The following is a 24,883-nucleotide window of genomic DNA, read 5'->3' on the forward strand; positions in this document are numbered from 1 at the left end:
AGAGGGATGGAAAACGTCAAGGTTCCAAATCATATATGTGCATGTTTGCCTTTATACTGATGCACAGGATATTTCTGGATGTAACAGTACATTTTATTTTGATACCTTTTAAGCTTTATTTTATATATTTACTTTGTTAAACTACTTGAGAAAACCAGGTAATCCACAAATCTGCCATCATGACAACCTCTTCATAAAAAAAAGAGCAAGTTCCTCAACCCTCCATCCCCCACAATTTCTTTCTTTCTTCCTCCTTTCCTCCATTCACTTTTTATTGTTCTACCACCGTCTTTTCCCTCTTCTTTCCTTACCCACCCCTTTTCCTCCCTACCTCTATCCTATAGCCCCTAGCCACCACCCCTCTCCTCCTTTCCCCTCCCTTTGCTCCTCTCTGCCTGGTATTGATTAGAAGGCGAACCTCTAATCTCCTTAAGGTCATTAGGAACACTTAATTAAAACCTAGTTAGAATGCCTTTGTTCAACCAAAGCAAATTGCAGCTGTTCAAACGCGATTAGTATGATAACGCAAAAACTTGTCGGCAGGGAAAATTATAAGAGAGGATTCTTTTTTTTGGTGGAAATGTTTACACAATTTAAATGCAGAGCTCTTCAGTACACAAGTCTAAACTACTGTATACTTGAGTTTGTGCCTCGGCTTCTGCTGTGTGTGCGTTAAGGGGATTGTTCATAGTTTGCTGGTGGGTGGACTACGGGATGTTTTACATATAACTGGCTTAGACTCGCCTATAGGACTAAAATGTAAAAATGCAACGAACAGAATTTGTTGTGCAGGCCCGAAGAACCGTTTCTGTTGTTCTTTTTACTGTCATACGTGAACATTGTCAGTATTATTCTCTGCCACTCCACCCCACCAACGAACCCCGCCCCTACGGCCTTTTCATCTTGTGCATTTGAACCGGAAATAGAAAATACTCAGAAACTTCACTTTTTATTTATTGCTTATCAAAATTGAATCAGACTCGTTTATCTACATTTTCTCTATATTTTTTTTATTTTAAAATGTGATATTTAAATTTGAATTATGACATAAAATGAGATAAAATGACATGAGTCAGCAATGCACATGCACTTTTTGTATGTAAATTACTACCATATCACATATACAGTTAAATATAAACTACGCAATTTGGTTACTTTTGAATCCATGGCTTCATGATAGACCTACTGGGATAATCAACTACTGTTGATATTTATCAAGAGTCACTCAGTGTTAGTGTGGATCCCCGCTGAGTCGAACTGCTGAACAACCCCTCAACAGCCTTGTTTTTTTTTTTCTCAAAATTAATGCGTCTCGTTTTCATTATTCTTCATAATTTCCTTCCTTTATTTCAACTGGGGGGCCGGCTAAGTGACCTACGCTACAGGGCTTATTAGTAAATAGTAATAGTAATAATAATAATAATGATAATGATATACTAAACTTGGAACTAAGCTGAACAATGCTGATCCATATTTAAACTAAGGTTTACTGAGATGGTTAGCAAAATCATTTATACGATTTTAATGGCTTGTTTATTTTCCTGATTGATTGGTTTATTTGTGAGAGACTGCATTAAATACTTATATAGCGATTTGGCACATAGATTGAATATGTACATAAATGAATAATATATGAACGACATGAGATTATAAATGATTTCCTGCAATTCTTTAAGTGGCCGGAGCAAATCAGCGTTGCCTAGCGACCTTGATAGCGTTCCTCTTTTCCTGTGAGAGCCACTTGTCTGCAACCCAGACGCATCCCACGTAGGTGGGGGGTAAAACATTACTACCAGGCAGGGGGTAATTATTTAAATCGCAAATTAATGCCTTGCTGTCAAAGACAATCTTTGGTGTTCTGTAACAGATGCAAAACGGATATGTCGCACTGTTTGCTCTCATGCCGCCTCCGGGGCTCTCAAGTTTCCGTTACTTGGTTCACAACAGTGTAACGTTTCACCGCCGTTACTTTGTGCCCGGTATCCTGCCGCCTCGGGCGCTGCTGGCCAGATGGCAGCTCGCGGTAATCTGCTTAGCAGCGCGCGCCGCATGTTCTGAATGAGAGAGGTAAGACAGAGAGGAAAAAACAAAACAAAAGCGGAGCTCTGTCAAGTTCAGTTTTTGGTTTGGCTTTTTTCTGTTGAACTGTAACAGGCAAAAAATAATTCAAGTCATGTTTGGAAAGGACTATTTTTTCTTCTGGAGCGGCGTCTGTTACCGCTGACAGACAGGTGTGTGGAGGAACAGGTAGCTTGTTTTGTACGACTCATGTCAGAGCAACAGGTTGAATGTTTGTTGGCGCTGCACTTGTGATGGGGAGAGAGCTTTGTGCGGGGAGTCCGCAACGACAGGTAAATCTCATAGACGTACCACATATTTTAGGCTGTTATCTGCATAGGTTTACAAATTTGCGCAGCACATAGTCTTGTAGGCGGTTTTAGATAAAGTGTAAGCTTTTCTATCTCCTAACGGATAGTATAGATTGAAGCCTGGACCAAGTAATCTAACACTAGAGATGACTGCACTGCTGGCCTCTTTTTGTGCGTCTAAATGCGAAATTGAAGCTGCTAAGTATTGTAATGAAGAGAGCTTTCCGCTAAGCCTCAATTTCCAACAAACTTGTGTGAAAGCCCGTTTGGTTGGATAAAACCTGGGAGCCAAATGCCAGAGGAAAAAGGGCATGTTTAATTCAATGGGAAATGAAGAAAAGGAAAAAGCAATGTAGCAGTATCAGCTGAGCTGTGCCTCCATCAAGCTGTACATGATAGTGTAGGCTTTGGCTAGGGAATAGCCTGCATGGCATTTCACTCTCCCCAGATTTGTCTCATGTTGGATTTTGGTCTGACCAGGTCTCTCTTTCCTTCTCTCCTTCTCTCTTTTCCCTCTCTAGATTGTAAAATCCTACCTATCATGTGAGGGCTTTGGTTACGGTTTTTGTGTGCATGTGTGTGTGTGTATATGTGTGTGCCTGTGAGGGACAGTGTAACAGAGAGCTAAGAGTCATAGCTTCACCCCAGGAGCACTGGCCTGTAAAAAAATGTTACTGTTACCCTTAAAGCATGAAAGCATGACAGTCATCACTTATTCAAATCCTGCTAGAACTCTTCCAAAAGAAATCCAAATTCAGAAACATCTCTCTGCCTGCAGGAATGTTCCAAAGTCCAGACCTGAGATGCTGGATCCCTCGGAGAAACTGATTCTGGAATGTTGTGGAGCGAAAGGCCTGAGATGGACTGAAGAGAAGGGAGACTGGAAAACAGAGGCAGGGGCAAAGGGAGACAATGTGCAAAGGGAAAGGCAAACATGGGGCATAGGACACAACAAATGGAGAATGAACGGAGGTAGAGAATCACTTCGTAAGTTATGTAATGACAGCAAGTGGGGAAATAGAAATGATATGCACAGAAGTTGGAAGGACAAGACAGATGCCTCTGGGATGTTGTCAGTTGCAGAAAAAGAGGGTGAAATTGCACAAAGGGAGAGGGAAAATAATCTCTGGCCTATCTTTCTGTGGCTGTTGTCCCTGAAGAACATCAGTGAACAAAAGATGAAAAGGCAGAACATCATGAGGATGAGGTGGCGTCATATTCTTTTCTGGTTACCTCTCCTCTTCCTCAGCCTCTGTCCAAAACCTGCTTCTTCACAGGTAAGAGCTGCTTAAAGATTATCATTTCTGATTCAGATGCTGTTTAGAAGTCAGGCTAGGGTTACCCTAACCCATTAATAATAGTTCTGTCCAGGTAAGTTGAGGCACTGCTGCAGTGAGTCAAAATAAATCTGAAGAAAAAAAATTATTACATCATTATTAATTTCATCATGTAAACCTATGCTTTTTCCACATTTGTATCTCAAAACATCTTCAGATACATCATTTGCAAAGAGTACATTTTCCAGTTGAACTAATTCAAATAATATGCCTATATATTTTAATTATTTTGCTTGTAAAGGTCTTAATCTTGATAAATACATCACATGCAATTGTAAGAGTTTTCTATACAAAGTTTTTTGTGTTACATTGTGATTGATATTGTTATTATTTCTTTGAAGTAGATTCAAATACAGTATATGGCCTTACAAGTTATTATTGTATCCAAATGTTTGTGGCTGCAGTCCCCAAAGCTACAAAAACATGGCAAGACACCAGGATTAAAGGGATTATCAGACTTTCTCAATCTTTCACAGGGACACTTCCCACGAATGGAGAACATTGCTGCCTTTAAACCCGTGTCGACCTCGCCGCCTCGTTACACCTGTGGCTTTCCAGAGCGGAGCAGCTACTGTCAGTCACCTTCTTCTCAGGCTGAACTGCTCACATGTTATCAGGCCTTCTGTGTCCAAGAGTGTCCCTATAGATCCTCCACGCCTCCGTATGCTCCGCTGCTGCTGGCTGCACACAGGTAGCTTCATTAAGTTCAGAGTAATGTCAGGTATTTTATTAGTTATTTTCTGTCAAAACCTTTAAGGCAAAGGAAAATGAATCAATTAAAAAAATAAAACAATTGACTTATTTATTAAATTGTGTTAATGACATTACAATCGGTGTCTTGCTAATAACTGCAAGTTATTTGGTTTCTTAGGGAGAACATACTGACATGCCTGCACTTCATTCCATCAGGGGTATCTGTGTAACTGAAGACACTAACGACACTCGCCCTGGTACTCAGAGAGAAGCTGGAACCTCTAACAGTTTCGATGGGATTTCTAGTGGATCCAGCAGTTTGTTGTTTCAGCCAGGCCAGGATGGGTGCCTGGTCACTCCCCCTTCACAGAAACTTGGAGCAATGGGTTCCCTCACCTTGGCATTGTGGATAAAACCAAGCTCTGCTAGGGAAATGTGAGTCTGAATTTTGTAAGCTGTAAGAATACAGTTGTCATTGCATAATTGGAGATAAGAATCCTTCTTTAAATCGAATCATCCACTGAGTACTGCTTTTGTTAAAATTGATTAATTATTAGTCTTATCATACAGTTCATTGTGCAGTACAAAATGTTTAGATGGCTTGACAGACAATGATTGTTTACTTCTTAACTCATAAGAAGCAAAAGACAGATGATAGCTGTGTGTGCATGTACATGGCAGCTATTTAATTGTGTGTGTGTGTGTGTGTGCGTGTGTGTGTGTGTGTGTGCGTGCGTGTTATCATATATGTTTTCTATTACTTGAGGTTTGGCTAATCTTTCAGTTGCATCATTCCTTCAAACCCTCTCCTTCTTCTGTAAAGTGCTGCAGTTCTGGTAGTTGTTGGAAACAAAAAAAATATTTAGCAAAATGCATTAGGTTTTGATTGAAATGTTTTCCGTTTGATTGAAAGCCATGTTTACAGTCAGCAAAGAAGCCAATTAAATCAGGTGGAAAAAAGGAATTGGAAAGGCTAGTTCATGAAAAAGAGAAGCCAATCAGATGAAATAGAGGCAGAACATGAGAAGATGGCGTGGCTGTTTTCTTGACAAATCCTATTTAAAAAAAACAAAACAAAAACCTAAATGGTGAAATTTGTTTTGGGAAAAACACCATCACCATTGCAGTAAGTCAGTAAAAGGACAGGTAGGTCTGTGCCCGATGTTCCCTTTGTATGATTGCAACAGGTGAAAAAGACTGAATATCTATTTGATCCAATTCAGGTTTTATTTAGATTGTTCCAAATAACAGCAACAGCCACCTCAAAGCACTTTATATTGTAAAGTAAAGATCCCAGACAATCAGACAACACCCTATGAGCAACCATTTGATTACAGTGGGAAGGAAAAACCTCCTTTTAAGAGGTAGAAACCTCCAGCAGAACCAGCCTCAAGGAGGGGTAGCCATCTGACGAGATTGGTTGGGGTTGAGGGGAGAAAGACAGGACAAAATACTAGGAATGGGTGAAACACACATGAATATTAAAATTTTATACAACCTCCTAGGACCTGGCGTCCACGTATGTGGACATCACATTTTGGGTTATTTAGACCAAAATACTAAATTTTTCTCTACAAGGGCCTGATATCCACTTACGAGGACATTATACTGCTACTGTTCTATCAAAATTTTAGACGAATACCCTCATTTGTGGCTCTTATTTTTCTTAAAAACAAAAATAAGGTAAAAAAAAAAAATCTGGTAATTCTTTGTTTTTACATTCATCAGGCCCCAATATGCCCAAATATCAAAGAAAAATTAAAAATGCATGTAGTGGAAGAGTTCGGGTCTTAGGAGGATAATGTATTTAAATATAGTCAATTATTAGTACTGGGTCTCAAATACTGTTATATAGCATCAGAGTAGTGCTACACTATCCTGTTGTAGCGATGACATATAAACCACTCCTTCTAGACCACTGTGAAGTTTAGTCAAAATGTATATATATGATGATAGTATGACATTAAATATGATTTACAAATATTTACATGAAAGAGAAAGCCCTGTGATATCGATCCAATAACAAGGAGCAGGTCAGGTCTGGTGAGATCAGTATAACCATCAGGAAACAATTAGCTGTCATGTCACAGATATGTTGTGTGTAAGAGACAGTGGATGAGAGTGTGCTGGTATGTTCCAGGCAAGGGTAGCGTGGTGCAGAGTTACACACTCTCAGATCAGCTTGCAATCACATACACATGCACACACTCACATAGACAAGGCGCTTGCCCACACTCAAAGAGGTCAGCTGGCTTTACTCCGCAACCCTATCTCTTCCTACATACAGCAACACTTAAGGCAGGTGATTTGAACAACATGGCATGTCAAGAAATTGAAAGTAAGCTAAAAAAAAAAATACATAATGCCTTTGTTTAAATTCAAAAATTTAGCTGATAAAGCAGGACTAAATTGATTTGGCAGTGAGCTGTTTTTACACTGTCAGACTAGGGATGGACAGCTTAAAATAAAAGTATCAAACTAAATTCAGCTTCAGTTGCAGAGAAACCATCTTATCTTAACTGTAAAAATGTAGTGTCTGCATTAACCACAGGTTAACAAAATTATGTTATGCTAGTAGTGGAAAATGCAGCCTTGAGTTGATGGGCTCGGTCTCACGTTTGTAGTGTTCAAATGCATCTGACACTCAGGTAATGTCAAAGCAATAAAAAGCTTTACATAACTTTATTATATAACTACAGTAGTATTCAAAAGACTTGTAATATTAATTTATCTCATCAAGAAACATAAAATGATCTGGTGAAGTGTCATTATATTGTTTTTTTTAATATGATCAGGAACAGTTTGCACCATTTTCACAAACAAGGACAGGTTTCCTGTTTTGTGGATTACTTGGAAATTTTGAGTGAGCTGTTAAGAATATTTGGAGATTTCCAGACATACTGCATTCACTTATTCAGCAGTGTACCAAAAAGATAAGTGTGACCAGGATCTTTACACTAGTGATAGCTCTGAAGGAGCTTTAGTCTAACACCAGACAGGCTACATACATGTTGTACAAACTCTGTGGATGTTCAGTTAAATGTCAGTGTCTGTTAAGTTTAACTCAGATGGAGAATCATTCAGAGATCAAATCTCTCCTTTAAATTTCACGCTGTGATTTTTGTTTGTGAAGTTGTCTGTCTCAGGATTCAAATGACAGACAAGTCTTGTCTTGGTCTGTGGAACATGACACCTGTATGGCTGAATGCAACTGAATGGAAGTAATATCTCCCCCCCTTCACTCACTCTTTCTCTCTCCGTTGCTCTCTTTCTGCTGCTGTCGTTGGCTATCATTCTTTTGTAGTAGAGATGATCATGGCTGCCATCAAAGAAGCCAGATGAAAGGAGGTCTCTATCCTCACCTCTGTCCATCTTTCCTCACCCCACTCTCTGTGTCCCTCCCCCTCTTTGTGATTTCACATCCCTCCCCTCTGAACAATGAACAGACCCAGCCACCTGTTCTTCCAGACGATGGTTTTTACAACACTGTGGCTTTGCTTTATAGAAACAGATTATGGTGATAGTAGTAGCAGTGTGTATGTTGAGTATTGTGATGTACAGTTAGGTACATAGGTATTTGGACAGCGATGCTTTTTTTTCCTCCTCTCTGCATACTACCAAAGTGGATTTTAAGTCCAGCAATAAAGATGTGATTAAAATTCAAACTTTCAACTTCAACAAAATGTTGTAATAACTATTCAGGAATTCAACCATTTTTAGACAAACAAAAGGGCTGGACAAGTTGTAAAGATAAGGATTGTTTGTAGTACTTGAAAATCCTAGAAGTGTGGTACTAACTTGGCTATTGTAGAGTGTTTCTATGTCTTGAGAAACTCTTGGTTTGCTTTTGCAGTATGCCTACTTTTATTATCCATTTGCACTACAAATTGCTGTCCAATCGGTTTTGCAGCAGTTGGCTGAATCTGAGCCCTGCACACCTCAGAATTCATGCTGCTACTTCTTTCAACAGTCACATCCTCAATAAAGAACAGTGATCCAGTTCTACTGGCAGCTATACATTTGACATGTAGTTGATAAGATACTCCTAAACTAATGTAATGTTATCTGTCTGAGATTTTTTTTCTCACTAGGTGTTTTTTTTTTTTTTTCTTTCAGCTTATTGACACTGACCTCAACTTTTCTTTGGACCTCATATTGAGAGCTTTAGTCAATTGCTACCAAATACAAGTTCCATCCTTAGAAATTCACTCCAGAACTTTTATCTGTTTAATTTGTCATTGAATTATGAGTCATGTGGACATGACGTGGACATGAAATTGACATAAAACTGGTTGTCGGTTACTTGTCAAATTATTTTACCTCTGATAATAGGGGCCATGTATTTAAAATATTTGTATTTTGTTTTTGTTAAAACTCCTTCAATTAAAGCTGAAAATATGCACTCCAGATATCTGGATTGTCTTTATTAAAATTCACTGTGGTGGTCAAATGAGAAAATTACAAAATTGTCTTGTTATCCAATAAACCAATAGGTTGACAGTCTAAAAATTGCTTAATTTTAAGTAAGCATATAGCTTTAAAACAAAGAAGCAAACATTTTTTACTGGTTTTCTGAAATGTGTGTATTTTTTTCCCCACATATATCATTCTTAATATCAGACTGCTGCTCACATAAAATTAAGTTGGACTCTGTGATGTTAAGGTCAATATGTATGGCCAGTAATAATTGCATACCTTCCTTAATAGACACTTTTATGTGTGTGTTAAAGGAAAAGTACTTGAAATAATTTCTGACTCGTGTTGTACTTATAGCAATTTACCTATTGGTGTTTTTTTTTTTATATTTGTTTTCTTTAGCCTGTCTTTCTATCTTTCTCTCCACAGAGACTCACTTTTATACCTACGTGCTTGTACAGACATACATTCAAATGCTCTTTTTCTCTTGCATGTACCTAACTGTGATTTATAGGGTTTCCTGCTCTGGGTTCATAAAAGCCATGATTTCCCATAAAATGTCAGTGATGGTGGTTAATATGACACGTAGAGAGTGTGTGCGTCTGCGCCTCAGCGTAGCAGCGGAAACCTTACAGTCATGTAAAATATTGATATTCCATGTGAAAATGTCAGAATGAGAGACTGTGTGTAGTGTTGCTCAGCTTCATGGGTGTTAGAGTCCATTCTTCCCTTTGTTTCCTGAGGTGAAGCTTTAAAATTCTTACTGCTAAATATTCATGTGAACCTTTTTGGACTGTCAACTGATGCAGACATAATTGAATCCTTTATTGTTTATGTGTGTTTTTTGTTTCTCTCAGGATGCTCCTGGAGAAAAGTTCAGAGCAGCGGCTGTTTTTTTCTCTGACCGTGTCTGGGGAAGCTATCATTCTGCGATATGGTCAGTCCAACAATCAGACTTCTATGAACAGCTTTAGAACAGAGGGCAGACTAGGACTGGAGAGCTGGACACATCTTGTTTTGCAGGTGAGTAATACATAGTTTAAGTATCCCCATGGTGAGTCGTGTTAAAGATGCTATGGTTGGACACTGTCAGAGGTACATGAATTTGATCGTGTATATTTACACCCAGCCCGCTTGTAATCATTCTACCATGAGTTTTGTTTGTAGCTGCAGTACTTAGGGCTGTGAAAGCGGAATTGTCTCTTTTTATTATAATCTGATTTTCTCTGTCATCCTCTGTGTCTGTTTTACTCTTTCATTCTCTGTCCATCTTTTTCTCATCCACTCTGTGAGCTGGTGGTAATTATACTGGAAAACATCTGTTTTGGAACAGCTGCTGGGGCCAGGGGCATACACATTACTTCAGACACACAGACACAAATGCTTTCCTTACACTTTCAACACAATATTTCAAAAGTCTATGGCCTGAATGAAAACAAAAGCAAACAAGCAAACAAAAAACAAAGCTGCTGAATTTTAGTTACTTAAGTTATTTGGGACTTTTTTCCGTGATTTGTACAATATAACAAAGAAAGTACAGTCTTGCCTATACAACTGTATCATTTTTATTTTACTTAAATATTTTTCTAATTGTTGATTCTTTTAATATTTTTTTTAGATAGCAGTACTTTAGTGCATGTGCTTTTGTACATAAAATTTGATGTATTGGTTGATAATTCTTAACTAAATACATTTGTCTAATTAAGTTATCAATATTTTTTCCCAGCTAAACTTGGCATCTATCGGTACAATTCAAGTGAACTTGTGAGTTTCTCAATGCAGTGCCTTTTTCTGTCTAAATATTTTACATATATATGTACTGTGTGTTTTCTTTGGGTTTCTTTGGTTTTATTCATTTTTATTTCTTTTTTCCACACTATGAGTTGATGTAAGTTTTATATGAAGTAGAAATTTTAGGAAACATTCAGTAAGAAATACAAGGTGGTCTGGACAAAATGAGGCTTTCATTAGCACTGATCACACTAAAATGGCAGGTAGTGAAGTGGAGAGAGTTTTGAGGCCCCAAATGGATCCCTATGTGTGTTGATGTGAGTGTTTCTGGTCCGTTGAAGGGTATCATTTTACAGATTACTCCACTGGACAATCTCTCTCTTTCAGGATCTCTGAATAACACTAAGGCTAGTGTAGGGGGAAAATATGGTTAACATGGTAAGCCTTAAATTCTTGCAACCTAAGTTGTATTTTTTTTCTGTAAAAACAGAACAAAACACAAATTTTAACAGGCATTAGTAGAATTTATCCTGTTAGCAATATGATCTGAAATTTAGCTGTTGAGTACAGCTGGCATACATTTTAGGCAATCCAGGAAAACATCTTCAGACATCAGATAAAGGCCTCAGATGTCTGACCATAAACAAAAAAGCATAACTTTTCCCATCAAACCTCCCATCAGACCTTTGACAAAACAGCATCAGACTAAAAACGGAAAAAAAACGCATCAGGCGATATAGTCTCAGAAAAAATGCATCAGACTAAAGGGTCTCAGAAAAATCAGCACCAGATTAAAAAGGTCTCAGAAAAAGCGACATTGGACTAAAAGGTCTCAGAAAAAAAGGGCATCAGACTAAATAGGTCCCAGAAAAAATGGCATTGGACTAAAGGTTCCATGCTTCTGACTAAAAGGTCTCAGTCAAAACGACATCAGGTTAAAAGGGCTCAAAAAATGGCATCAGATGATATGGTCTCAGAAAAAAACGCCATCAGACTAAAAGGCTTCAGAAAAACCACATCAGACGACACAGTCTCAGAAAAAAGTGAGAAGCTTCCTGCCAGCCAAATTATTTTCCAAGTGATCAGTGTGCGAGACTGGCAGAACATGGCTGTGTCCAAATTCAGGGGCTGCTTCCTTCAAAAGCCACATTTGAAGACCGATTATGTCAGAGTGAAATGATGAAAGCTGTCCAGTGTCATCCAAATGTGGCCAACAAATGCGTCCTACTTTCCTCAGTTTTGGAGGATGGGTCGCACCTATGCTTCGTCCTCCCTATGCCAGGATTCATTGCAAATCAAGGTTGAAGGAATTTTTGGGGAAAAATGGTGGATGGTCAAACGAAGTGGTCCAGAAATAAACTTTTAAAAGTAAGTGCTGAGTTTTATCGCCCTCAAATATTCAGCGGAACAATTGTGAGTATAACAAAGACTCACTTTCGGCCAAGTTATGTGACATTACTGATATTGCCACTAAATGTGGGTTAGGTCCTCCATGATTTGGTTGGTTGGTCAGTTAGTTTGTTAAGTTAGTTTCTGGCCAAGCTGAGTCTGTTTGGCGATGTGAAGCCAAATGTACTTAAAGGTTTTGGGAAAAAATGAGCAGACAGTTCACTTTTGACCTGTGGATTTTGTTAAGGAAACAGACAGACTTAACCATGACATGCGGAAGTCATAGTTACATGAGCTCTCATCTTGTAATGAGCAACTGATAATAAGACAGACAGTAAATGGATAAGTCCTCATTTTGTTTCTGCTGTTTTTGGCATGCTTATATTATACAACCTGAGACCGTTACCTTTCTTATAAAGCCCAAGATAGGATTCTGTCCTGTTTCCCCTTTTTTAGTTTTTTTTTTCTCTCTGATATATAAAATATTTCCATGTAATTCTAAGAGAAAATTGTGTTTTGATCTGATAGTTAACAGATATTTAACAAAGTTATCTGATTTTGTTGTTAAGTGGCATGGTTAATTTCCTTCCGCAAGTATTCAGAGTCAGGAGAGACTGAAAAACCCACCAGTGAGAGGTGATGAGACAGAGGCTTTCCACCCCTGATGAAACAGCCGGAAAATTCAGCAATGCGAGGAAGATGATGAGGAAGAGGAGCCAGCAGCAGCTCAGAGAAGATGAGAACAAATAGCGGTTCTCTGTAGTTTAGAAAATGGTGGAATCATTTAAAAGAAATTCTAGATGTTTGTTTCTTGTTTGCAGAGGTATCGCCAACACAAAATATAACAGCTTCATTCAGGGAATGACAAAAATAAATTTGTGATGAATCACTGATGTTTTTCCTGCAGGAAAGGACAGGGGAAAGAAGGAAAAATAAAGGCAAGCACAGACAACTTTGACAATGCTTTGATGTATCCAGAATATATTTAGTTAAAAAATGTTCTTAACGAAGTGGGATTGTGTTGGTTTTAGTGGAAAACGTATGCAGCTGACTTAAATAAAATATTCAAAAGAATTGCAAAAAGTTGTTTTTGCAGTTCTTGTCATGAAGTTGTCTAAGTATTTTATAAGGATGTCATGTGTCTGTATCCTCTCTCCTATTAGACCCTATTACCCAAAAAACATCAGCCTGTTTTAATGCTCTTATATCTTTAAAATCTTAAGAAAATTATGATATTGGAACTTTTCATCCAGTATAAGAATATTTACTACATCAGTTTACATTTCATTTTATTTGAAATCTACAAAAGGATCAAATCTTTTTAGTCTACTTTTAGCTGTTACTGTGATATTGCCCTTTAATATAACTAAGTAAAGCTTTCAGACAGTCATACAGGTATAAAGTAATATGAAATAGAAATAAATGCCTTAAATTTGAACTAAAATGTAATATTTGAGACAACAGAGTTAAATTCCACCACTGATAACTTTTTAATGTATAAAAGTATATATAATATAACATAAGACCTATTATATTTGTATCGTCAAAATGAAAAGAGACTAGTTTCATGAGCTACTCTAGAAAACTAGTTTACTAGCTAAAGTTAACATTACTGTTGGCTAAAGGGACTCAGGCCATGGCTGTGGCGTTCTAACATACACCTCTGATGAAACATCACAATTTTCTCCAATAAAAGTAAAATAAATTGCATAAAATAAAGACTTTCTCTATTTCGGTCGTCCACGGCTGTAGCTGCTACTGTCGCGGTTGCTAGGCAACAGGAGGTGCATTGTAGGCTTGGTTAGACCGTCTAATTTAACAGTCAGCTAGTCTTCGCAGGTCCTTCCTTTGCATTACCCGGCCTACTTAGACCAGTCCTTTGAAGGATGCAGGCCCTGACCTGATAACAGCGTCACCTGCTGGAAGCTTCTCTCTGAGGCACTTTAATCAGTAGCATAAACTCAGCCACTTACAACATCTCGAAACACCTTGCTACCATCCTAGCACCTCTTGTGGGGAACACCCCACATCACATCAAGAACTACACCGACTTCACCGACAAGGTCCAGAAACCTACCCTGGACCCAGATGAAACCATGGTGTCCTTTGATGTAGTCTCCCTCTTCACTTGCATACCTACCACGGAGGCAGTGGACACTGTCAGAAAACGACTACAAGAAGACGGCTCCTTGGAAGACAGGACCAACTTCACACCCGATCAGATTTGCACACTGTTAGACCTCTGCCTTACCACTACATATTTCAAATACAACGAGGGTTTCTACAGACAAAAACATGGCTGTGCCATGGGCTCCTCCGTGTCACCTCTTTTAAAGGGAGAGTACCCAGCCATTGGTACAGATATGTAGACAACACCTGGGTCAAAATCAAAACACGAGAAGTGGAATCTTTCACTGTGCACATTAACGCCGTGGATAAAAGCATCAAGTTCACCAGGGAAGACACAAAGGACAACTGTTTGCCCTTCCTGGACTGCGCTGTGCACATTGAAGAGAATGGCAACCTCAACATTGAAGTTTACCGGAAGCCCACAAACACGGACCAGTACCTCCTCTTTGACTCCCATCACCCTCTGGAACACAAACTTGGGGTAATCAGGACCCTACACCACCACCCTACACCCTCTAAGCCTGAAGGGAAAAAGAAGGAACACACACATGTAAAGGAAGCACTTAAAACGTGCGGCTATCCTAATTGGGCGTTTATAAAGTCAGCAAAGAGGCACGGAAAAGAAGATCAGACACTAGCGAGGGAGGATAAGAAAGACAGACGCAACAACATTTTCATCCCCTATGTAGCCGGTGTATCAGAGAAACTCAGGAGAGTTTTTCTCCAAGCATGACATCCCGGTGCATTTCAGACCCAGCAACACACTCAGACAAAAACTGGTTCACCCGAAAGACAAAACTCCTAAACACAAACTTAACAACGTGGTGTATGCTGTACAGTGCAGCGAGGAATGCCCAGATCTCTACATCGGAGAGACCAAACAGCCACTTCACAAGCGCATGGCACAACGTAGAAGAGCCACCTCCACGGGACAAGACTCAGCAGTTCATCTGCATCTTAAGGACAAAGGTCACTCTTTCGAGGATGCCAATGTTCACATTTTGGACAGAGAGGACAGATGGTTTGAAAGAGGAGTGAAAGAAGCCATCTATGTCCACTGTGAGCGACCATCTTTGAACAGAGGCGGTGGTTTACGACACCAACTGTCTGCCATCTATAAGCCAGTTTGGAGATCCCTTCCCAGACGCCTTAACGACCACTCACATCCTGGGCCATCTGACCTCAGGAAATCACATGATAGGGTGGGGCCAGGTTTCACAATGACCTCACCAGAAACCCGGGCTGATTGTGACCCACACCCGCTTTCACACCTTGGCTCATGTGATTAGGTAGAGGATCATCAGGGGGTCCTTTGTCCCTCTTTGGGGGGAAACTCCCACTGGGTTTAAATCTGGGACTCTCCACCATTTGACCTTAGAACTGAAGAAGCTTCTTGGATGAGAGGTGAAACATCTTCAAGCAACTCAAAGAAGTCCAGACGCTTTTCTTTCCAAGCTCCTTAGACTACGATGACCTGGATGACTGAGAACCTTCACAGACACATTTTATCGGAGACATTTTAGTCTGATGCCATTTGTTCTAAGACCATATTGTCTGATAATGTTTTGTCAAAAGTCTGATGGGTTTTTCAATGGAACATTATGCTTTTTTGTTTATGGTCTGACAATGTTTTCCTGAGACTTGAGGATTTCCTAAAATGTACACTTTAATATATGCAGCTCCATATATCTCTTGGCAGTGTTCAGATGGTTTCCCCCAAGGATTTGTGTCTTCTCCCAGGAAGGCAAATGTGTAAACCACAATTCTATGCCATAAGACACCATACAGTAACTGTTAACAATGGAGAAAAATCTACCGTGGTCACCTTTCTATGTAAACTCAGCACTTCGAGCCTAGATTTTACTGTAAATGAGCGCACGCCGAAAAATGCTGAAAAGGGTTTTATGATGAAGCACATGGCAGGTATAATGAGGTTGTATCTAAAGTAAACACAAATGGCTTAAAATATAAAAGTGGAGGGGACCATGTACAGCTTAAAGTATTAGACAATAAAACAGGATAATACTCAAAAGTCCAGTCTCCAGTTTCAAATAAAATTATAAAAGATTTAACACTAGAAATGGCAAAGGGGTTACTTGGACTCCTTTGGTATTTAAAAATTATGCAACTTTGTTAAAAGAAAATCCATCATCTCATATTTCATGACTTTTCCTAAATTGGTTTTATTCATCATATGGTGAGTATTGGGGTGTATGGGATAAAAAGAAAAAAAATATGACCATTTATGCCTAGAAGTGCTGAAGAAATCGTTTTGACCCTCATACAAATCAGTGTAAAATCCTGTGCTCAACAGTTACTGTGCCTCATATGCATCTTTTGATATGAAGGTTGCTACAGTTTTATTCAGAGCAAGCTATATGTAAATGATGATTGAATAAAGAGAACTGTAGTTGGATAAAAGATAAATAATTATTGTAGTGGTGAATAAGTCGGGAATGGGATATTGAACTGGTGTGCAGTTGAGGAAGGTGGATTACTGGATGCAGAAGCTGTGCTGAAATTATTGTCTAACTGAGAGCAGACTGCAGATACCAGTTTATTTTCAGATTCTAAAATATATTTTATTTTTTCAAATCTATAATGAAATAATCTGAGTCATTTGTTAAGCCCAGAATTGTTTTAGATGCTAATAAAATGTTTTGGAATTTTGTTTATTGATGACCTTGCTTTTCATATTTTTAAAAAGATATATCTAAAATTTTCTTTGTTAATACCATGTGTTCTCAAAACACAGTAAAATAAGTTCCATAATAACTAAAGTGGATGAGTGCTTTAAAGTGAGCTAACAGTGTCAAATGTAACTACATTAATGAATGTACATTAATAGCACCTTCGTTTTGCATTTAAATGGTTGGGAAACCAGGAGTTCTGAGTACGTTATCCATAATGTGCACTGCTTTAAAATGAAAATCATTGTGTCTAGCCTGAAAATTTGACTTGACAGTCTAGTTTACAAGCTTGCTGACTGGTGTTGATGGAACAGTACTTTGGCAGTCTAACATGTTGTTGGCTAAATGTAGTTTTGCTGATGGCTCAGTTGGTTGCTAGCGTGTGTACAGGATGCCTGCCTCTGGGGGTACAGTTGTCATATATGCCTTTGTACAGTATGCTTTATATGTTTGTTGCATATTAGTGTAGGCATGGGAGAGTACAGTAATTTACTAAAAGTGTGTTACGTTGGTGCCCCTTGAAGGTGTTTCAAAACTTTGTATGCGTTTGTTTTTGTGAATTCTCTGTGAATCAGTCTGCCTTTTGTTTAATGGTATGGTGATGTGATCTGCTTTGACCATTCAGAAGAATAACATAATCATACTTGACACTTAAACACCATTCGCATACCCCTGTTCTCCTGCACACACATACACTTATCTACTGGCTTGCTACACAGACACATACTCACAATTCAGCGGTAATTTGTAACAGTCTGTCAGCTACAATACAGATATTACCCTATGAAGGAACTCTGTAATTTAGAAACCTTTCTTATTCACATATAGTACACACACACACACACACACACACACACACACACACACACACACACACACACACACACACACACACACACACACACACCCGTCATCTGTCGGTTTGTAAAGATCAAAACACCAAAAAAGACAGTCAAAAGGGATGCGGGTTTCCAAGCGCCAGGAGCAATTCACACACACACACACACAGGGGTGCCAGGAGCAAGGTGCTGTAGGGATGCTGGTGCTCCCTAGGTAGTTGTCTTATCTGATTATGGTAACGATGTAGAGAATAGCGGAGGAAAATGTTGCCTGGGGGAGGGAGGGAATGACAGAGGAAGAGAAATGGGGGAAGCGGGGATGTGGCTCAGTGTAGTTAAGTGATAGCTGTAAAGTCAGTCTATCATTGGACTCACCTTTCAGTGACTTTTTGCAGGATATACTAATAATTGATAGTTGTCCATAGAAAAGCATCTGCTCTACAGCTGTGGATGAAGAGTTCAGTACAACTAGTCTCACACTGACTGATCTGTGTATAAGAATAATTTGGTGTGGTTGGTCTTTTGTGTCACAATGTCAAACTTAAATGAATTATTAGAGTCATGGAGCTCTTTACTTTTTTTTTTTTCTTTACTTTTACTTACTCTTTTGTGCAAATAAATTATGTCAGTCTTGAGGTGGATCTACTATAGGAACTGAGATCTTGAGAAAATGCACTTGTTTTCAAAATCTGGAAATGTTACTCGTGCACCATAAATTGTGTTTTTTGTTTACTGAGTTATCGCTGTTGCTTGTTACGTCTGTGTTAGGAAGTCTGCAAGTGTTATCTTTATATGATAAAATGTTGTTATATTGATGACACAGTTTTTAATTGCTTCTACTCAGACACAGGTTCTGTTGTAGCTTCAGAGTGCTTTCATGTTTTTCAGCAATCTCTGCATGGTCTAAGCTTACGTTAAGTAAGAACAAAGTCAGCTGAGTTTGGAAATCCGGGGAAGTGGCTTTTAAAACCCACTGAATTTGTTCTAAGCAAAGTCTTTCCTTTTAACCTCTCTTTAAAGAGCTTGTTAAAGAGCTAAAGCCTAAATTTGCGTCCTCTATGGAGAGGCTTTCTTATGCTGCATTTCTGTTTATGATTGATAGAAATTAGGGCATTTTGTACATGAATGCATCATCTTGGGATCCAAAGAACATAAGCACTGTTTATCAAGGTGCAATAACATTAATTAGGAACACAAAGGCATTCAGTAATTAATCTACAGTGTATGCTTGGATTGGTTGGCCTTATTTATGAATTGTCAGTTTCACCACCATATCTCTTTCAGTGTGTTTTATTCTTGTAGAAAGCTCTGTTCACATGGAGAGAGAAAACTGCTCATCACACCTACAGATTCATATTGTGGTGAGCAATGGTGAGTGGTGGGACATATTTCAACAATGAATAGTTGCAACAACAAAAAAAGGATCTGATTCTGCCCTGATACTACCGATCTGTCCAAAGTGTACCCCACCTCACGCCCTATGGTAGCCCTATGGTAGCCCTATGGTAGCCCTATGGTAGCCCTATGGCACCGAACCCCCCTCAACCCTGATAAGCAGAAGAAAATGAATGGATGGGTTGATGGATCTGATTCTTTATGTAGACATTAAAAGTAAATGTTTACAGAGAAAATAATACATAGCAATTATTTATCTTTTAATCCTTTTGGCCTGTAGCACCTTAGCCTTACTGGGCTTACTTGGATTGTTTTGGAATTTACATTGTCTGTAGGTTGATTTGGGTTGCAAGAGAGAAAACGATTTTTAAAAATGCTTTTAGACAATTAACCTTCCTTAATCTGAACAAATGCTAAATGAATGATTGAAGTTCACCAAATTTATGTCCCAGTGTCATAAGTCGTGTGGGAAATTCAGTAGTAGCTGAGCATGATGAAGAAGAATTGTGAGATAAATCAGATACCAATAATATTAAAATTGTGAACTCTTGTCCTTCCTCGCATGGACAACCAGTCACACTGGAAACTTTCATTTCTTGCTATTAAATATAGTAATATATGAAAGTAGAGGATGCACACATTGGCTCAACATATACTTAGAGAGTCCCAGCCATAAAGACAGAGAAAAAAAGTGGGGAAACTGACAAGTTAAGTATGTGTCTGGGTGTCATTCTAAGTTAAGGCCCAGTCAGGATTACAAGGACACACATGCAGACACACATCTGTATCAATGTATTTATTGGAGGGAAAGAACTAGTTGTTCCCATTGCTCTCCAATTTATTCTAAGGACTGTGACAGCTCATCTGTTTCACTAATCTGCTCTTAGACACTTTGGCTGCTAAAACTTCTACTGCATGTCATAATACCCTTAATGAATGTTTTCATGCGCAATTAGACTCTGGCCTGTGTCTTTGTGTGTATATGGACTGGTGTAGACTTGGCAGAGAGCTGCTATTTTGAACTAACTCGCCTGATAACACCACAGTCTTTGGAAACACCCACCTTTATTACCTACACCAAGGAGGTTATGCTTTTGGTAGCGTTTGCATGCACGTCTTTCTTTCTGTAAATGTGATAGTGTGAAAAATCTTAAATGAATTCTGATAAAAGTTCGGTTCATGTAACAATCTATTAAAATTTGGCCTACATCCACCAAGGTCTGCAAGATTAACTTAATTATTTATTGATCAACAGTTGACAGCCTTATAACTTTGAAATTATGATTTTTACAAGTGTTGCGTGTATTGTCAACATATAGAAAGTATCATGTCACACGATACTTTAAAGTAATGTGCAATTTTTGTACATTGCACTTTATGTAGTCCTGTGTTGTCTACTATATGTCATATGTAGCAGTATGGTCTTGGAGGAAGGTTGTCTCGTTTCTGTGGGGGGGACACAATAAACCTTTGGTCAATATATTGCTATATATATTTTTAGAATGAATAGAATTTCTCCTTTTAAACATCTGATAGTACAGGACTTTGGGCAAAATCTGCTGTTTGTTTAAATCTGACTTAATACAAAAATCCTTTATAATGTTAGTTAATATTATGCGCTTAAAATAAATGTAGAAGTTATGACATGTTATCTATATGTTATCTATATGACATGAAGAAGGCCTTACATGTCATATAGATACAAGCAGATTCACCACACTCTGTCCAATTAGCTTCTCCTGGTTTTGGTTTTGTCTCTGTACCACCTAGAATGGCAGAGAAAGATAGAGATACGCACTGAAGGTTACTTTGTGTTAGTTTATACTTTGCATAAGCATACACTATGTGTACATGCAAGGGAGCGTTTTATGCACCCTTTTGTATGCTCTCTGCATGTGTTTGTGTGCACCAGATTACATGCATTTATGTGTGCTTGTCTGTATGTGTGTGAAGGTGAGGCAAGGTTGTTATGCAGGGGTGAAGTGGACACCTCTATGGTAGCCCTCTGCCTGCTGGCACTGGAGGCAAAAGGGCACAAGACTGGCATCAATTACATAGAGAGAAAGGTGTGTGTGTGCATGCCCATTGTAGATTTTTTTTAGCCTGAAATTAATTAATTAATTTAACATCAGTGGTTTAAGTTAGTGTGTAGTGTGGTCCAGCTTAGTGGTGAGAGCAAGGCATTAATAGAAGCAGGGTTAGAGGTTTCATTCCCATTGGAGCTTGGAGATATGAGAGCTAAAAATGCATCCGGCTAGGGTTCTGCAAGGTGCTTTAGATTTAAAAAAGAAAAGAAAAAGCTTTTCAACCTTGTTAGAGTAAAAGGAGCTGTTTGTTTAATTCGGTTTTATTTAATTCAGGTTTATCGGTATAGCGCCAAATCACAACAATAGTCAAAGTATTCTTTACTGTAAGGTAAAGACCCAACAGTATTCTGGAGAAAACCTTAACAATCAAGCAACCTCCTATTAGAAAGCTCTTTGCAATGGTGAGAAGGAAAAACTCCCTTTTAACAGTTAGAAACCTCCAGCAGAACGAGGCTCAGAGAGGGGCAGCTATCTGCTATGATTATCTTCAACTTTCTTACATTTTAGTGTGGTTCTGTATCTGCCCTCTTGCACCATCATCTAGGTGTCACAAGTAGCAGGGAGAGGAAGCAGTTAGTAGAGGTTTATTCCCAATAAGAGAAAATGTGTTGGAGAAATTTCAAGCTCAACATGGCCCAAACTTAACCTGGTCACAATTCACTGGTGCATCCATGGCTTCTCAGCGAAAACAAGAATATCTTCTTTATTTAGTCTCTAACTGGGCTAAATATAAACAAGGAAGAATTTATTAATTTCTTTTTTAAAATTTTGATAAAACAAGAAAAAACTACATTGAACAGACCATTTTGAGGAAAAAATGTATTTGATTTGTCTCATTTCAGCATCTCTCCATTTTTTACAGAGTAAATTCTCAGTATGTTCTCGTGAATGTTTTTTGTTAAAGGGATCCACTTTGCTTTTTGCTCTGAAAGAAAAAGTCTGAGAATTATGGTCTTTATTAAAAGGTTGGTGTGTCACCCTCTCTCTCTTTTTTCCTCTTTGTCTTTTTTTTTTACCAGAAGATAATTTTCTTTTCCTCCCTTTCTCATTCTCTCTCGCTACCTCATCTATCTCTCATTCTCTCCCCCTTTCATTGTCTTCCCTCTCCACCTTCTTTGCCCTTCCCTCTTTCCCTCTCATTTTACTCACACACAGTCTCTCCCTCTCTCACTCTCCATCTCCCTGGGGACAATTTTCTTTTCTTAAATAAACTGTCATAGCTAGTGTTAAAATATGGGCCTTACATGGGGTGAGCGCGGCAAGGCAAAGGCATGGGGCCCTGGGATGGTATAAAACATGGATAATATGCTGTGAGAGGTAATTGTATCTTTTAGCGCTGAGATGAGTAGAACAAATGTGTCTCCTCCCCATCTTTTCTCTCTCTCTCTCTCTTTTCCTTCTCTCCTTCTTTTCCTATCTCTTCCTTTACACACTTCAGCCGTGCTAATATGATAGAGAGAATATTGGCCGTACATCAGAGCTGCTAACAGTTCATAGTGAGTAAGGGCAAGCATAGAGGGGGGATGTGGGACTAAAGAGGGTGGGAGAGGATTGGAGAGTGAATAACAAGGAGAGGGAGGGTGATAACAGAAGAGACGGACTGAGAGAAATGGAGAGAGGAAAGGTGAAAATGTGCCTGAAGATGCAAAAGTGACATGCTGATGACACACAAAGTCAAAATCCACTTACTGATTTCACGTTGCTTGTTTTGCGTGTGAAGGGTGAGAACAGGGATAGCTTGGAATATGGAATTAATCAGTTTCCAAAATATTAAGTGAAGAAAGAGATCTGAGAGCATCTAGTCACACAACACCATGACAAGGCCTCGGTCCCTTTGGTTCAAATGAAAACTTGAACACCTACTGTCTTAAGCTTAATTGTAAGTTAGCCAGCTGGATCCAATCAAGTAATCAGATTTTGATTAAATGAGCTCTTAGGAGCTCTCGCTTCTGCAGAGAGACACCTCTGGCTGCTATCTCCATATCATATATAGAATCAATACATTTTCATGGTAATGTGAAAACATTACTTTGAATTTGACAATTTTAAAGTCACCTTTGGTGGAGGTTTTTTTTTTTTTTTCCAATTTTGTCTTCTTCTTCTTAGTCTTTGTTGACCTGACCCAACTGCTCTTCCTCTCTGTGCCCCTATTTTTTTTTTTTTTGTCCTTTTTATCTCATGTCTTTTACATGATGCTCAACTGTAGAATTTTGACAGCACCCAAGCATTACGTTATATTGAACTTGATTCTGTTTAACTGATGGTGACTCAAAACCATCATCCAGCATCATTAGTTTTAACCATTTAAAAACTATTACTATTACTAGGCTGTTTAAATAAGACTGAGCTATAAATAGTAATAGTTATATATTTTTTTCCTTTTATATTGACTTGAATCGCAGTATCTTATGCTAAATATCTTCACCACTGGAGTTACTGGGACTCCTACTTTTGCAACCATATTACATGTGCTCTAATCATGGCCATTACTCTTCCGTATTCACACCAGTTAATTTTATTCTTTGTCATTTTAGTTGCTTATTCCTTCCTTCCTTCCTTTTTTCCTTCTTAATATTAAGAATAATTTTGCCACATACATCTCCTTTCTGGTGATGCCTTTATATACTTTACAAAACATCTCCTGTTATGTGTCACTTATTCTCGCCTGCTACTTTTCTCTAGTCAACAACAGTATTGTTCTCTCATTCACTAAACTCTTCACTCCCAACTCATAATATCTCTTGTTATTTCTCTTTCTCTCATTTTGTTTTTTATGTCATTCTCACTGTCTTTATTCTCCTCCCCCCCCCCCCCCCCCCCCCCTTGGAAGCTTCACTGGCTGTGGAATGAGGTGTGTTATCAGTGAGTGGCATGTCAGTCAGTCACAGGGCAACATAGCCCAGAGGAGAGATGCAGGGGGAATAGAGCCTGGTGAAGTAGGATGTGTGGGGGCTGTGGCAGGAAGTCAGGGATTAGAGGAGGTAGAAAGAAGAGGATGAGGTATAAGAGGAGGAGACAGTGAAGCATAAGCTAAGCAACATGATTGGATTGTCCAAGAAACAAAAAGAAAAGCCAGGAGAGTATAATTCAAGTGAGCAGGGTGGAGAGATCAGGGTAAAAAGTAAAGATTTAAGGTATAAAGAATGATGAGAGCAAAAGAGTTGATGGGAGGGAAGTGTAAAATGTGGGAGAGGGGTAAGGTGGGATTCTGTGTGAGAAAGGTCAAACAGTAACAGTGCAGTGTATATAAACTAGTGTCTGTGAAAAACTTGCATTCAAACACCCATGTGCTCATGTGTACTATCACGCTCAGCTCTGCATAAAGCTTAGCATTCCTCTAGTTGTTAATAGAATAATCTGACAGCAGTAAAATAGATTTCTCTCTTAAAATACTTTCTTTTTTGAATCATCATACTTTTTATGCTATGCCCTACCTTTGACCCTAAGCATCTTAGGGCATCAAATACATGTTAGCATCAAATACATGTTCTTTTTTATAATAACAAATATATATATAAGCTATGGTAAGGAAGGGCTGCTGACCTGAAAGATAGGATAATGGTGAAGCTGGAAACCTAGACTCTCTGTAGCCGATTACCAAGACTATGTGAAGTACCCTCTGAAGGTCTACTAAAAGATGTGAATGCAGCAATACTTAAAATCCCTACTGTGACCATCCCCCAAACCAACCAGCTGATCTATACACAGCAGCAGTCCTCACAGAGATGTTTGGCTGTAAGATGAACAGCCACAAGGAGCAGTGTCCTACATGGAGAAGGAGACTAGAGGCTAAGGTAGCACAGAGGG

The 24,883-nt window shown here is 38.7% G+C and overlaps 1 protein-coding gene across 6 annotated transcripts in view; it reads left to right on the top strand.

Annotated features, from left to right (window-relative positions):
• Nucleotides 1–1,730: 1,730 nt before the first annotated feature.
• The window catches only part of ush2a (Usher syndrome 2A (autosomal recessive, mild)), a 221,115-nt gene continuing 197,962 nt past the window's right edge, over nucleotides 1,731–24,883 (top strand). The window contains exons 1-5 of one of the 6 annotated variants that reach the window (XM_085267418.1): nucleotides 1,731–1,767; nucleotides 3,148–3,646; nucleotides 4,183–4,397; nucleotides 4,616–4,834; nucleotides 9,673–9,838. In XM_085267418.1, the coding sequence (XP_085123544.1) occupies nucleotides 3,173–3,646; nucleotides 4,183–4,397; nucleotides 4,616–4,834; nucleotides 9,673–9,838 (1,074 nt within the window). In that variant the 5' untranslated portion in view covers nucleotides 1,731–1,767; nucleotides 3,148–3,172. The other 5 variants (XM_085267410.1, XM_085267383.1, XM_085267401.1 and 2 more) reach the window with 5 other exon arrangements.

The sequence above is a fragment of the Mchenga conophoros genome, linkage group LG1, assembly GCF_057382185.1.
Source record: "Mchenga conophoros isolate Kocher_MC1m ecotype Shallow Benthic linkage group LG1, M_conophoros_male_GT1.1, whole genome shotgun sequence".
Taxonomy (NCBI): Eukaryota; Metazoa; Chordata; class Actinopteri; order Cichliformes; family Cichlidae; genus Mchenga; species Mchenga conophoros.